The 14,098-nt window shown below is 48.5% G+C and overlaps 1 protein-coding gene across 1 annotated transcript in view; it reads right to left on the reverse strand.

The window, feature by feature from the left end:
- Positions 1–7,434, reverse strand: part of itpkb (inositol-trisphosphate 3-kinase B) — a 191,960-nt gene extending 184,526 nt beyond the window's left edge. Inside the window, exon 1 of the mRNA XM_068027932.1 lies at positions 5,427–7,434. Coding sequence (XP_067884033.1) covers positions 5,427–6,335 — 909 coding nt within the window. The 5' untranslated portion in view covers positions 6,336–7,434. The remainder of the gene's footprint in view (positions 1–5,426) is intronic.
- Between the last annotated feature and the right edge of the window lie 6,664 nt (positions 7,435–14,098).

Genomic DNA, 14,098 nt, shown 5'->3' on the forward strand with positions numbered 1-14,098 from the left:
CTGAGTATGGCATCAAGGAGCCTGAGCAAAACTGAAGTCAATGGGAATCAGGGGGAAAACCCTCCGCTGGCTGGAATCATACCTAGCACAAAGGAAGATGGTTGTGGTTGTTGGAGGTCAATCATCTGAGCTACAGGACATCACTGCAGCAGTTCCTCAGGGTAGTGTCCTGGGCCCAACCATCTTCAGCTGCTTCATCAATGACCTTCCTTCAATCATAAAATCAGAAGTGGGGATGTTTGCTGAAGATTGCACAGTGTTCAGCACCATTTGCGACTCCTCAGATACTGAAGCAGTCTGTTTCCACATGCAGCAAGACCTGGACAACATTCTGCCTTGGTCCAATAAGTGGCAAATAATATTCACGCCACACAAGTGCCAGGCACTGACTATCTCAAACAAGAGAGAATCTAACCATTTCCCTTTGATGATCAATGGCATTACCATCGCTGAACTCTCGACTGTCAACATCCTGGAGGTCACCATTGACCAGAAACTGAACTGGACCAGCCACATAAATGCTGTTGCTGTAAGAGCAGGTCAGAGCCTGGGAATTCTGTGGTGATTAACTGTCTCCCCAAAGCCTGACCACTGTCTACAAAGCATAAGTCAGGAGTGTTATGGAATATTCTCCACTTGCCTGGATGGGTGCAGCTCCAGCAACACTCAGGAAGCTTGACACCATCCAGGACAAAGCAGCCCACTTGATCGGCACCCTATCCACCACCTTAAACATTCACTCCCTCCACCACCGACGCATAGTGGCAGCAGAGTGTGCCATCTACACAATGCACTGCAGGAACGCAGCAAGGCTCCCTCAACAGCACCTTCCAAATCTGCGACCTCTACCACCTCGAAGGACAAGAGCAGCAGATTCACGGGAACATCACCACCTGCAAGTTCCCCTCCAAGTCACACACCATCCTGACTTGGAACTACATCGCCGTTCCTTCACTGTCACTGGGTCAAAATCCTGGAACTCGTTCCCTACCAGCACTGTGGGTAAACCTACCCCACATGGGCTGCAGGGGTTCAAGGAGGCAGCTCACCACCACCTTCTCAAGGGCAATTAGGCATGGGCACAAAATGCTGGCCTTACCAGCGACGCCCACATCCCATGAATGAATAAAAAAAGTCTCTAACTCTGCACCTCTCTCTCCTTTAAAACACTCCTTAAAATCTACCTGTATAACCAAGCTTTCAGTCTTCCCTGCTATTGTCTGCTACTTTGGGTCTGTATAAACTTTTTTTTCTGCGATTGTGTCTCCTTTGAAGCACCTGGAACATTTTCCTGCATTATCGGTGCAATGTAAATGCAAATTGTTGTTATTTTATTTTGAAAGCTTTTAATACAGGGATGCTGCTCTTCTATTCCCTATCCTAGCTCCCCAGTATGCCACTCTCCTCTCTCCAGGTCCCTCTCTCCCACTCCCCTCTCTCCAGGTACCACTCCAACTCCCTCTCTCTAGGTCCCAGTCCCTCTTCGCTCTCTGAAGCTGATCCCTGCTTGGGTGACAGTGTAGATCCTATAAACCGACCTCAGTTCCCCCAAGACTAGAGAGGGGTGAAAACAATGCAACAACTTCCACTCCTGACCGCTGTCCAGCAAGTCTGGGTGTGGCCCTAAGATTATCCTGGGCTCTGATGCCGCTGCAGTCTAATAGTCTACTGACATTCAGTGCCAAGGACAGGACAGGAGGAATGTCCATTGGGATCAAGTACTGAAATGTGCCTTCAGGAGAGCAAAGGTGTGAGGCAGGGAAGGGGAAAGACTTGCTAGGGTTTTCTTCTGATTGTGTAAAACCACACAGGGTTAATGGCAGTGTGCTGGGATTGCAAATCTAATATCCTTGTACTGAAAGCTTGGGAATTCCTCTCAGTCTGCTACACCTGCCCAATAACATCATTAGCACTCTCTTCTGAAATAAATCTACTGCAGAAATAGACACAACAGAAACTACAGCAGGATGTTGCAAAGAATTCCAGTGCTTTGGAAGTGTTTATTTTATATCGATGTGTATATATAGAGTGATAGTCCTCTGAATCTGGCTTTATCACACAGCAAAATAGAGAAACTAGAATCTGCCAAGAGTTTGAAAATCTCGCTGAGACAAACAGACCAAGTTTCCAGGGTCAGTCTCTACACTGATCCACTTGATTGAAGCATACAAGATCCTGAGTGGTCTTGACAGGGTGGATGTGGAAAGGATGTTTGTGTGAGCAGAATCTAGAACTAGGGGTCACTATTTAGAAATAATGGGTCACCCATTTAAGACAGAGATGAGGAGAAATGTTTTCTCTCAGAGGGTCATGAGTCTTTGGAATTCTCTTCCTCAAAAGACGGTGGAAGCAGAGTCTTTAAATATTTTTAAGAGCAGATAGATTCTGGATAAACAAGGGGGTGAAAGGTTATTGGCAGTAGGTGGAAATGTGGAGTTGAGGTTACAATTGGATCAGCCATGATGGAGCATACTGAATGGTGGAGCAGGCTCGAGGGGCCGAGTGGCCTACTCCTGCTCCTAATTTGTATGTTTGTATGTTAATCATTCTCTGGTGTGGGGGCAGGTGTTTCCTCAGAGCCCCCAGCTACTGGGATTTGAGGGGTTGGGGCACTCCCATTCCCATTAGCTCGATTTTAGATGTCAGGAGAGGAAAGGAGGTAGGCTCGACTGGGATGACATGGCCCTCACAGTTAAAGAGTCCATCAATGCTCCCTCTCTGGACTTCTGAATAATGGTCACTTTGGGAATGAGGATACTGGAGGGCACTTTGGCAAGAACCAGCCCTTTCAGGAGAGGAGGGGGAAAAAAATCATAGAATCACAGAATGATACAACACAGAAGGAGGCCCATTCAACCCATTGGGCCTGTGCTAGCTCTTTCAAATGTTATCCCTTTAGTCTCATACCATGTTCTTTCCCCATAGCCCTGGAAAATGGGCAAGGAAAGAAAAATAATTCCAGCAAAGAAACAGGCCACTTGGGCCAACAGGTCTATGTCAGTGTTAATGTTGAGGATGAATCTCCTCCCATCCTACTTCATCTCACCCTGTCAGCATATCAATTCGATCATAGCTGATCTCTACCTCATCACTGTTTACCCACCTTCACTCCAAATACCTTGATACTTTTACCCAACAAAAGTCCATCCATCTCAGGCTTGAAAGTTCTAATTGACTTCCAACATCCATCGCTTTTTTTGGCGTGGAATGGGGAGAGAGTTCCACATTTCTACTAGCCTTCTGTGGGAAAATGTTTCACCCCTCCACAGCCTAATTGTTCCCCCTTGTTCTGGGTTCCCCCACATTAACTTCCAGTCAAGGCTCCCAATACTCCTGGTGCTCCAACCAAACTGGTTAACCCCAATGGGAATTGAAGCTTGCCTGGGAAACCTCCATCCATTTCTCCAATCAGACACATTCTCATTCGTTGGCACTGAATATCATAGAATCATGGAATTGTACAGCACAGGAGGCCATTCAGCCTATCATTCCTGTGCCAGCTCTTTGAATGAGCTATCCATTCAGCCCCACACTCCTGCCATTTCCCCACAGCCCTGCAACTTTTCCTTTTCAAATATTTATCCAATTCCCTTTTGAAAGTTACTATTGAATCTGCTTCCACTGCCTCTTTAGGCAGTGCATTCCAGATCATAACATGTAAGTTATTTATTTTTTCCTCATTTTTGCCAATTAGCTTAAATCTGTGCCCCCTGGTTATTGACCCTCCTGCCACTGGAAACATTTTCTCCTCACTTACTGTATTAAAATTATTCATGATTTTGAACATCTCGATCAAATCTCCCCTTAACTTTCTCTGCTCTAAGGAGATGATACAGTGCATCAGTAATTTCACATCATTGCTGGGACTGGTGACCTGTGACAAACTGAGCCCAGAGTGTGGTTACTGTTGGTGTTCTTGGACACACACTTGCAATGAGCGCTGCTTCTGGGTGACATGCCTCTTTCTGACTGTGATAAGCTATCCCTCCTCGTCCTTCTTGACCAGTCTGCAGCCTTCGATACATTAACCACACCATCCTCCTGCAACGCCTCTCCTCCATCGTCCAGCTGGGTGGGACTGCTCTCACCTGGTTCCATTTTTGATCTATCTAATCGTAGCCAGAGAATCACTTGCAAAGGCTTCTCTTCCTGCTCCCGCACTGTTATCTGTGGTGTCCCCCATGGATCTATCCTCGGCCCCCTCCTATTTCTCATTTACATGCTGCCCCTCGGCAACATCATCTGAAAGCACAAAGTTAGTTTTTACATGCATAACTTCACCACCACCTCTCTCGACTCCTCCACTGCTGCTAAATTATCAGCCTGCTTATCCGACATCTAGTAGGGGATGACAAGAAATGTTCTCTAACTAATTAAGAAGACCCAAGCCATTGTCTTTGGTTCCTACCACCAACTGCAGTTTCCTAGGCACTGACTCCATCCCTCTCCCTGGCAATTGTCTGGTAGTAAACCAGTCTGTTCACAACCTTGGTGTAATCTTTGACCCTGAGATGAGCTGCTGACCACATATCAGTGCCATCACTAAGACTGTCTATTTCCACCTCCATAACAGTGCCCAACTGCAGCTCCGCCTCAGCTCATTTGCTGCTGAAATTCATTCATACCTTTGTTACTTCTAAGACTTGACTATTCCAACACACTCCTGATGGTCCCCCACATTCTACCCTCTATAAACTTGAGGTCATCCAAAACTCTGCTGCCCGTGTCCTAACTCGCACCAAGTCCTGTTCCCCTATCACCCCTGTGCTCGCTGAACTACCAGTTAAGAAACACCTTGATTTTAAAATTCTCTTCCTTGTTTTCATATCCCTACATGTCCTCGCCTCTCCCTATCTCTGTAATCTCCTCCACCCCCAGAACCCTCCGAGATATCTGTACTCCTCTAATTCTGGCCTCTTGTGCATCCCTGATTTTAATCACTCCACCATTGGTGGTTGTGCCTTCAGTTGCCAGGGCCCCAAGCTCTGGAATACCCTCCCTACACCTCTCTGTCTCACTGTAAGACACTCCTTAAAACCTACCTCTAACCAAGCTTTTGACATCTGACCTAATACCTCCTTATGTGGCTAGGTGTCAGATATTGTTTTATAGTGTTCCTGTGAAGCACCTTGGGAGATTTTATGGTGTTAAAGGTGCTATATAAATGCAAGCTGTGGTTGCCTCTGAAGATGCTTCCTCCCTCCCTCCCCTGGGGGCCACTGTGAACCTGCTGATGCCCCTCCCTCCACACAACAAAGCCAGAGCAGCAGCTGTTGGAGGGGATTTGTTGGCTGCCTCCCTCTCTGCCCCTTCCCACCCCAAACCTCAGCAGATACCTGCCAGGCCTAGTTCTCTTCCTAGCATGTAATCCTTAATGGGCTGCGCAGATGGGAAAGTGAGAGCGAGATAGGATTGCTTGTACTCACCACTCTGGGCCTGGGCTGATGGTCTACAGTCTGTAGGAAGGCTGAGCTAGTATCACCTCCCCTGTCCGGGTCGCTGGAGATGTCTTCCTCCGATTCATCCCAGGAGGAGGAGAAGCCGGCGGAAGAGGCAGAAGAGGAGGAGAGTTTACGGAGGAAGGGCCGTGGCCCGTTTGGGTTGCCGTCATCAGTGGTCTCTTCGCAGCAGTCCTGCCCGTGCTCTGTCACAATGACATGAGGGATCTCCACCCCACTGCTGCTGGTATAGGTGGCAGGAGGCAGTGATGGATCAGGGAAGCCAGGCCGGACTGGAGAAGGGGCCATGAGGCCAGCTGGCCTAGCTCCTGCGTCCCAGTCCCTGATGGTGCAGTTCTGGGATAGCCCTTGGCAAATCCACCCCTCCTGGCTTGGGGTGGAACTGTTGTTCACCTTGAGGCCCCACAGTGCCGGCGGTGTTGTTTCCTGGCACTCCTGGTGTCCCTGCTCTGTCCTGCCTGCCCCTGTGTCCTCCATCCCTGGACAAGCCTCCTCATCTGTTTGGGAGCATGGCCGCTCTCCACTTACGCTCCTGCACCGCCGGGATTCCCGCTCGGCCCCGGGACTGCCGGGCCAAGAAGCTTCGAAGATCGCAATCTTTCGGCCCAGCTGTGGGGTGTGGGAGCACTGCCTGAGCCCACCGGTTACACTGGAATCACTGGTGGCAATGAGCTGAGGAGACCCTCCCCTCGGGGCTCCCCTCCCCGGTCGCAGGTCCTCACTGGAACGGGCCTGCTGGAGTCCGCGCATGCCACTCACCCTGGCACCAGAGGTCAAACGCACCTGGCAACGTGAAACATGTCTCTCAGGCACCTTCAAGTCAGCCTTGATGTCGTTATTCATTGCACCCAGGCTGCTCAAGGTGCAAACAGCCATAGCATCTGGAGCTGGCGCTGGAGGAGGGAGGGGGCAGGGCGGGGGCAATAGGTGGCGATTGGCATCCAGCCTACAGTTCACTGGCTCCCTTCCCCACCCCTTCCCAGAGGTCCGAGCCCCAGGAACCTGTGCTACCTGCCGAGACTACGGAATCTGTCCCGACATTCCAACAAAGCCAAATCCGCAGGATGTATTCAAAGCGTGGCTTCCCAGTGAGAGAGAGATTTGGAACCAATTTAACTGTGAATCCCGAGCGGAGGAGGTGGGAACGTGGATTTGTAGGAGATCCCCTCGGCGTTCCCTACAACATGGCACGGAGTCTTCGGAAATCCGAGTGGCAGCTGGGAAGATTTGGGATACCCGGTGCTTGGAGAGTCATTATCCTCCTCTTCCTCTGCCCTCTTTTCCCGTTAACAGGCTGCCAATCTGTGTGGCGATGCCAGCTTATCACAGCCAGTTCAATGCCAGCACGTTGTGTGGATGTGTGTGGGGTAGGGAGGGTGGCTTTAAACTGTCAATCAAACCCCAAACACACACATGTACACACACAACTGCAGGGCTACACACAGCCAAGTTCATAGAGTCCAGTGGAAATCTTTGCAGTTACCAATCCGATCCAAAACTCGAAGGAAGGGAGATGCACTGTGTGTGTGAATCCTCCAAGATCCAGATGTGTATCAGCTGGTCCCCGTACGAGTCTGAGAAATCCTTGCAGTGCAAAAAAACTCAAAATCCAGCCTGCGGCGATCGGAGATTAAAAGCACATCGAATCCTCACTGATCCTTAGATCCAAAAAACACCAAACTACATAACTTGGCTTCAGATAGAGAGGAGGGTTGGAATAAACACCACCTCCAGACTCAATGCCTTCCTCCAGCTGGAATGAAAGCGACAAGATTCCGTGGAGTTTCACCTCCAGTGTTAGTCTGTCCTCCAGTCACTCTGTATCTCTGCTGAGTTGTGATATTTTCCGATTGCTCTCTCTCTCTCCCTCCTCTCTCCACTGACTGGTTGGTTAACAGCCCAGTGTCTGCCTGTGGCTGCTCTATCAGCAGGAAGGAAGTGAGTCGGCTCTGAAAAGTCGAAGTGTGTATGAGGCAGAATGAGTCCTATTTTCATACACAGACCAGAGACTCAAACAATGTGAAACTTGAGAAAGTTTCACCTGCAACTACACACTCGCATAACTCATGAACTGTTCAAAAGTACATACATTGCAAATACATCATTTACAGACATGTTATGCAACTCTTAAAGTGGGTGTGAAATAACTTTTTATTTGGTGGGGGGGGGGGACACTTTATTTTCTATTTTCCCTTTCATGCTTTGCCACCAGAATTTATTCACACACACTGTCTGTATCGGTGGGACCAGATAGATTTGGCAAACCAGCCTCCTCTCTGCAGCAGGGCAAAGCCACAGAACTGTCAGAAATTCCAGTTAATTGCAGGTCTCAGGTCACAAAGGCTTTGGGAAAGGCAGTGGTTATGGTCTCACTGGGTAGCACTCTCACCTCTGAACCACCAGGTCATGGGGTCATAGTTCCACTCCAGAGACTTAAACACAAAAACTCCAGGCTGACCTTGCAGTGTTGTACTGAAGGGAAGTCCCTGGAGTGTGATTGGCCAAGACATAGAATCAGAGACACCAGGGAGAATTCCCCAGCTCTTCTTCCGACAGTCATCAGATCATTTACAACCACCTGAGAAGGCAGAGGACTCGTTTTAACGGTTCAGCAAAAAGACAGCACCTCTAGCAGTGCAGCACTCCCTCAGTACTGACCCTCCGACAGTGCAGCACTCCCTCAGTACTGACCCTCCGACAGTGCAGCACTCCCTCAGTACTGACCCTCTGACAGTGCAGCACTCCCTCAGTACTGACCCTCCGACAGTGCAGCACTCCCTCAGTACTGACCCTCTGACAGTGCAGCACTCCCTCAGTAACTGACCCTCTGACAGTGCAGCACTCCCTCAGTACTGACCCTCCGAAAGTGCAGCACTCCCTCAGTACTGACCCTCCGACAGTGCAGGACTCCCTCAGTACTGACCCTCCGACAGTGCAGCACTCCCTCAGTAACTGACCCTCCGACAGTGCAGCACTCCCTCAGTACTGACCCTCTGACAGTGCAGCACTCCCTCAGTACTGACCCTCCGACAGTGCAGCACTCCCTCAGTAACTGACCCTCCGACAGTGCAGCACTCCCTCAGTATTGCTCTGGAGTGTCAGCTTGATTATGTGTTCCAGTCTTGAATAAATCATCGAATGGTTACAGCACAGCAGGAGGCCATTCAGCTCATCAAGACTGTGCCAGCTCTCTGTAAGAACAACTGACCTAGTCCCACTCCCTTTCCCCATAGCTCTACAAATCTTTACTCTTCAGATAATTATCCAATTCCCTTTTGAAAACCACAATTGATCCTGCCTCCACCACACTCTCAGGCAGTGATTTCCAGATCCTAACTACTCACTGTGTAAAGAAGTTTTTCCTTATACCGCCTTTGGTTCTTTTGCCAATCACCCTAAATCAGTGTCCTCTTCTCTCCATCCTTCTCCTTTCATCAATGGGAACATTTTCTCTCTATCTTCTCTTTCTAGACCCCTCATGAGTTTGAACACCTCCATCAAATCCCCTCTTATCTTCTTTCAGGAGAACAGCCCCAGCTTCACCAATCTATCCTTGTAACTGAAATCTCGCATCCCATTCTTGTGAATCTTTTCTGCACCCTCTCTAAAGCCTTCACATCCTTCCCAAAGTGTGGTGCCCAGAACTGGACACAATACTCCAGGTGAAGGCTTAGCATAACTTCCTTGCTTTTGTACTCTATGTGTCTATTTATAAAGCCCAGGATCCTGTATGCTTTATTAAACACTTTCTCAACCTGCACTGTCACCTTCAATGATTTGTGCACATATCCCACCTCCAGGCGCGTATCCATTGTCTCTCGAGATAAGGAGGCCCAAAAGAAAAGAATCCCAGTCCCTCCATTCCTGCACCCCCTTTAGAATTGTGCCCTTTATTTTATATTGCATTTCCTCATTCTTCGTACCTAAATGTATCACTTCACACTTCTCTGCATTAAATTTAATCTGTCCCTTGTCTGTCCATCATTTCACCAGCCAGTCTACGGTGGGTCTGTGAACCCAGAGCCTTGTGAGTCAGAGGTGAAAGTGCAACCACCTGACACACAGTGAAAATGATTCAGGAATAGGTGCATAAAAAGAACAAAGAAAATTTTGAAATATTTATTTGCTGAAGAAACACAAATGACAAATAATTGACAATGTTGGAGCAAAGCTGAAGAACCAGGCAGCCCAAGCTGCTCTTGCACACCTCCTAGTGGCTAATTATAAAGCAGCACTGGAAGAGACCTGTCAGCTCGTCCCTTGTCTGCCCACTGTTCTTGGAGAATGGTTTGTGGCACGGGAGGATAGGGGGAGTGTGGGAATAGGGGTGCAGAGAAAACAAAGCGAAAGAAGTTAAAATGGGAGGGGGATATAATTTTCAAAGTAAGGGAGTCTAATTGTGTTCACATATTACAGCTTGTTGTCAGTGACAATATTCCGTTCTCACCTTTCACTTCCAACCTCACTCTTTCCACTGCAGTCTCTATTTGATCAGTTCGAATTACATTTTTGATTATTCCCAGTCTGATATCCTCACACCTCCAAGAAGGGTGGCACAGTGGTGCAATGGTTAGCACCGCAGCCTCACAGCTCCAGCGACCTGGGTTAGATTCTGGGTACTGCCTGTGCGGAGTTTGCAAGTTCTCCCTGTGACCACGTGGGTTTCCTCCGGGTGCTCCGGTTTCCTCCCACAGCCAAAGACTTGCAGGTTGATAGGTAAATTGGCCATTATAAATTGCCCCTAGTATGGGAAGGTGGGGATGTGGTAGGAATATGGGATTCATGTAGGATTAGTATAAATGGGTGGTTGATGGTTGGCAAAGACTTGGTGGGCCGAAGGGCCTGTTTCAGTGCTGTATCTCTAAATAAAAATAAATAAATGGAGCTGGCCAATTTCTGTCCAGGGCGCAAATTGCATCAGGTAAAAAGCTTTATAGATAACATTTGGTCCTTGTGTTCTCCTGGACTGATTTCTGATTGTTGATGGAATCAGAGAGGAATTTCCCAGAATATTTTTACCCTATTAGCCCTGGGTTTGTCTCTCCCAGGCATTACAGTGAGGGTGGTGAGGAAGGGGAATGGAGAGGGAGAGTGGAGAGGTGGAGGGGTGTGGGTAGGTGGGCAGGAAGTGTGTGGTCATGATGCTGCAGCCATCATGGGGCATGGGCAGTTTTGATGGCCAAGCTGGTCTTTTCCCATCCATCATTTTCCTCTGTTTGTAACACACTTTCTCTCTGCTGTTTCCTCACCATGTTACACCATTCTCGACTCCAATTCATTCTGTCCCCAGTGTCTCAACTCTGCAGCACTCCTCAGCTCTCTCAGCCTCCCAATCCTCCTTCCAGATCACAGGCTTTAAATAAACAAGTCTGGCATTACCGAATCATTACTCTTCATACCTCATCTTCTACTCTTTTCAATCTGTGAAGTGCTTCTCCTGTGAGATGTGGGAGGTCCGTGATGCTTCCAGTGTTCCGGAAGACTACATCTGCAGGAAGTGTACCCAGTTGCAGCTCCTCACAGACCTCATGGATCGGTTGGAGCAGCAACTGGATGCACTTAGGAGCATGCAGGTGGCAGAAAGCATCATAGACAGGAGTTTTAGAGAAGTGGTTACACCCAAGGTGCAGGCAGATAGATGGGTGACCGCTAGAAGGGGCAGGCAGTCAGTGCAGGAATCCCCTGTGGCTGTCCCCCTCTCTAACAAGTATACCGTTTTGGATACTGTTGCGGGGGATGGCCTATCAGGGGAAAACAGCAGCAGCCAGAGCAGTGGCACCACGACTGGCACTGTTCTTCAGCAGGGAGGGACAAAGCACAGAAGAGCAATAGTTATAGGGACTCGACAGTCATGGGCACAGATAGGCGCTTCTGTGGACTTGAAAGAGACTCCAGGATGGTATGTGGCCTCCCTGGTGCCAGGGTCAAGGATGTCTCTGAACGGACAGGGGGCATTCTGAAGGGGGAGGGTGAACAGCCAGAGATTGTGGGACACATCAGTACCAATGACATAGGCAGGAAGAGTGATGAGGTCCTGCAGTGGGAGTTAGGTAGAAAGTTAAAAGACAGGACCTCTAGGGTTGTAATCTCGGGATTACTCCCGGTGCCACGTGCCAGTGAGGCTAGAAATAGGAAGATAGTGCAGCTAAACACGTGGCTGAACAGCTGGTGTAGAAGGGAGGGTTTCAGATATCTGGACCATTGGGCTCTCTTCAGGGACAGATGGGACCTATACAAGAAGGACGGGTTGCATCTAAACTGGAGGGGCACAAATATCCTGGCTGCGAGGTTTGCTAGCGTCACTCGGGAGGGTTTAAACTAATGTGGCAGGGGAGTGGGAACCAGAGCAGTAGGACAGCAAGTGAAATAAATGAAGGGGAACTAGTAAATAAGGCCAGTAAGACTAAGAGGAAGAGCAGGCAGGGAGATGTTGCTGAGCACAGCGGGACTGGTGGTCTGAAGTGCATTTGTTTCAATGCGAGAAGTATAACAGGTAAGGCAGATGAACTTAGAGCTTGGATTAGTACTTGGAAATATGATGTTGTTGCTATTACAGAGACTTGGTTGAGGGAAGGAAAGGATTGGCAGCTAAACGTTCTGGGATTTAGAAGCTTCAGGCGGGATAGAGGGGGATGTAAAAGGGGTGGGGGTGTTGCATTACTGGTTAAGGAGAATATCACAGCTGTACTGCGGGAGGACGCCTCAGAGGGGTCGTGCAGCAAGGCAATATGGGTGGAGCTCAGGAATAGGAAGGGTGCAGTCACGATGTTGGGGGTTTACTGCAGGCCTCCCAACAGCCAGTGGGAGGTAGAGGAGCAGATATAGGAGACAGATTTTGGAAAGATGTAAAGGTAACAGGGTTGTAGTGGTGGGTGATTTTAACTTCCCCTATATTGACTGGGACTCACTTAGTGCTAGGGGCTTGGATGGGGCAGAATTTGTAAGGAGCATCCAGGAGGGCTTCTTGAAACAATACGTAGATAGTCCAACCAGGGATGGGGCCGTACTGGACCTGGTATTGGGGAATGAGCCCGGCCAGGTGGTCGAAGTTTCAGTAGGTTACAGTTTCAGTAAGTTTCAGAAGTTTCATTTCGGGAGCAGTGACCATAATTACATAAGTTTTAAGGTACTTGTGGATAAGGATAAGAGTAGTCCTCGGATGAAGGTGCTAAATTGGGGGAAGGCTAATTATAACAATATTAGGCCAGGAACTGAAGAATTTAGATTGGGGGCGGCTGTTTGAGGGTAAATCAACGTCTGACATGTGGGAGTCTTTCAAACGTCAGTTGATTAAAATCCAGGATCAGCATGTTCCTGTGAGGAAGAAGGATAAGTTTGGCAAGTTTCGGGAACCTTGGATAACGCGGGATATTGTGAGCCTAGTCAAAAAGAAAAAGGAAGCATTCGTAAGGGCTGGAAGGCTAGGAACAGACGAAGCACTTGATGAATATAAAGACAGTAGGAAGGAACTTAAGAAAGGAGTCAGGAGGGCTAAAAGGGGTCATGAAAAGTCATTGGCAAACAGGATTAAGGAAAATCCCAAGGCTTTTTATACGTATATAAAGAGCAAGAGGGTAACCAGGGAAAGGGTTGGCCCACTCAAGGACAGAGAAGGGAATCTATGTGTGGAGCCAGAGGAAATGGGCGAGGTACTAAATGAGTACTTTGCATCAGTATTCACCAAAGAGAAGGAATTGGTGGATGATGAGCCAAGGGAAGGGAGTGTAGATAGTCTGGGTCATGTCGTTATCAAAAAGGAGGAGGTGTTGGGTGTCTTGCAAAGCATTAAAGTAGATAAGCCCCCAGGGCCTGATGGGATCTACCCCAGAATACTGAAGGAGGCAAGGGAAGAAATTGCTGGGGCCTTGACAGAAATCTTCGTATCCTCATTGGCTACAGGTGAGGTCCCAGAGGACTGGAGAATAGCCAATGTTGTTCCTTTGTTTGAGAAGGGTAGCAAGGATAATCCAGGAAATTATAGGCCGGTGAGCCTTACGTCAGTGGTAGGGAAATTATTAGGGAGGATTCTTCGGGACAGGATTTATTCCCATTTGGAAACAAACGAACTTATTAGCGAGAGACAGCATGGTTTTGTGAAGGGGAGGTCGTGTCTCACTAACTTGATTGAGTTTTTTGAGGAAGTGACAAAGATGATTGATGAAGGAAGGGCAGTGAATGTTGTCTATATGGACTTCAGTAAAGCCTTTGACAAGGTCCCTCATGGCAGACTGTTACAAAAGGTGAAGTCACACGGGATCAGAGGTGAGCTGGCAAGTTGGATACAGAACTGGCTCGGACATAGAAGACAGAGGGTAGCAGTGGAAGGGTGCTTTTCTGAATGGAGGGCTGTGACCAGTGGTATTCCGAGGGATCAGTGTTGGGACCTTTGCTGTTTGTAGTATATATAAATGATTTGGAGGAAAATGTAGCTGGTCTGATTAGTAAGTTTGCGGATGACACAAAGGTTGGTGGAGTTGCGGATAGTGATGAGGATTGTCAGAGGATACAGCAGGATATAGATCGGTTGGAGCCTTGGGCGGAGAAATGGCAGATGGAGTTTAATCCGGACAAATGTGAGGTAATGCATTTTGGAAGGTCTAATGCAGGTGGGAGGTATACAGTAAATGGCAGAACCCTTA

This window comes from Heterodontus francisci, chromosome 3 (assembly GCF_036365525.1).
Source record: "Heterodontus francisci isolate sHetFra1 chromosome 3, sHetFra1.hap1, whole genome shotgun sequence".
NCBI lineage: Eukaryota > Metazoa > Chordata > Chondrichthyes > Heterodontiformes > Heterodontidae > Heterodontus > Heterodontus francisci.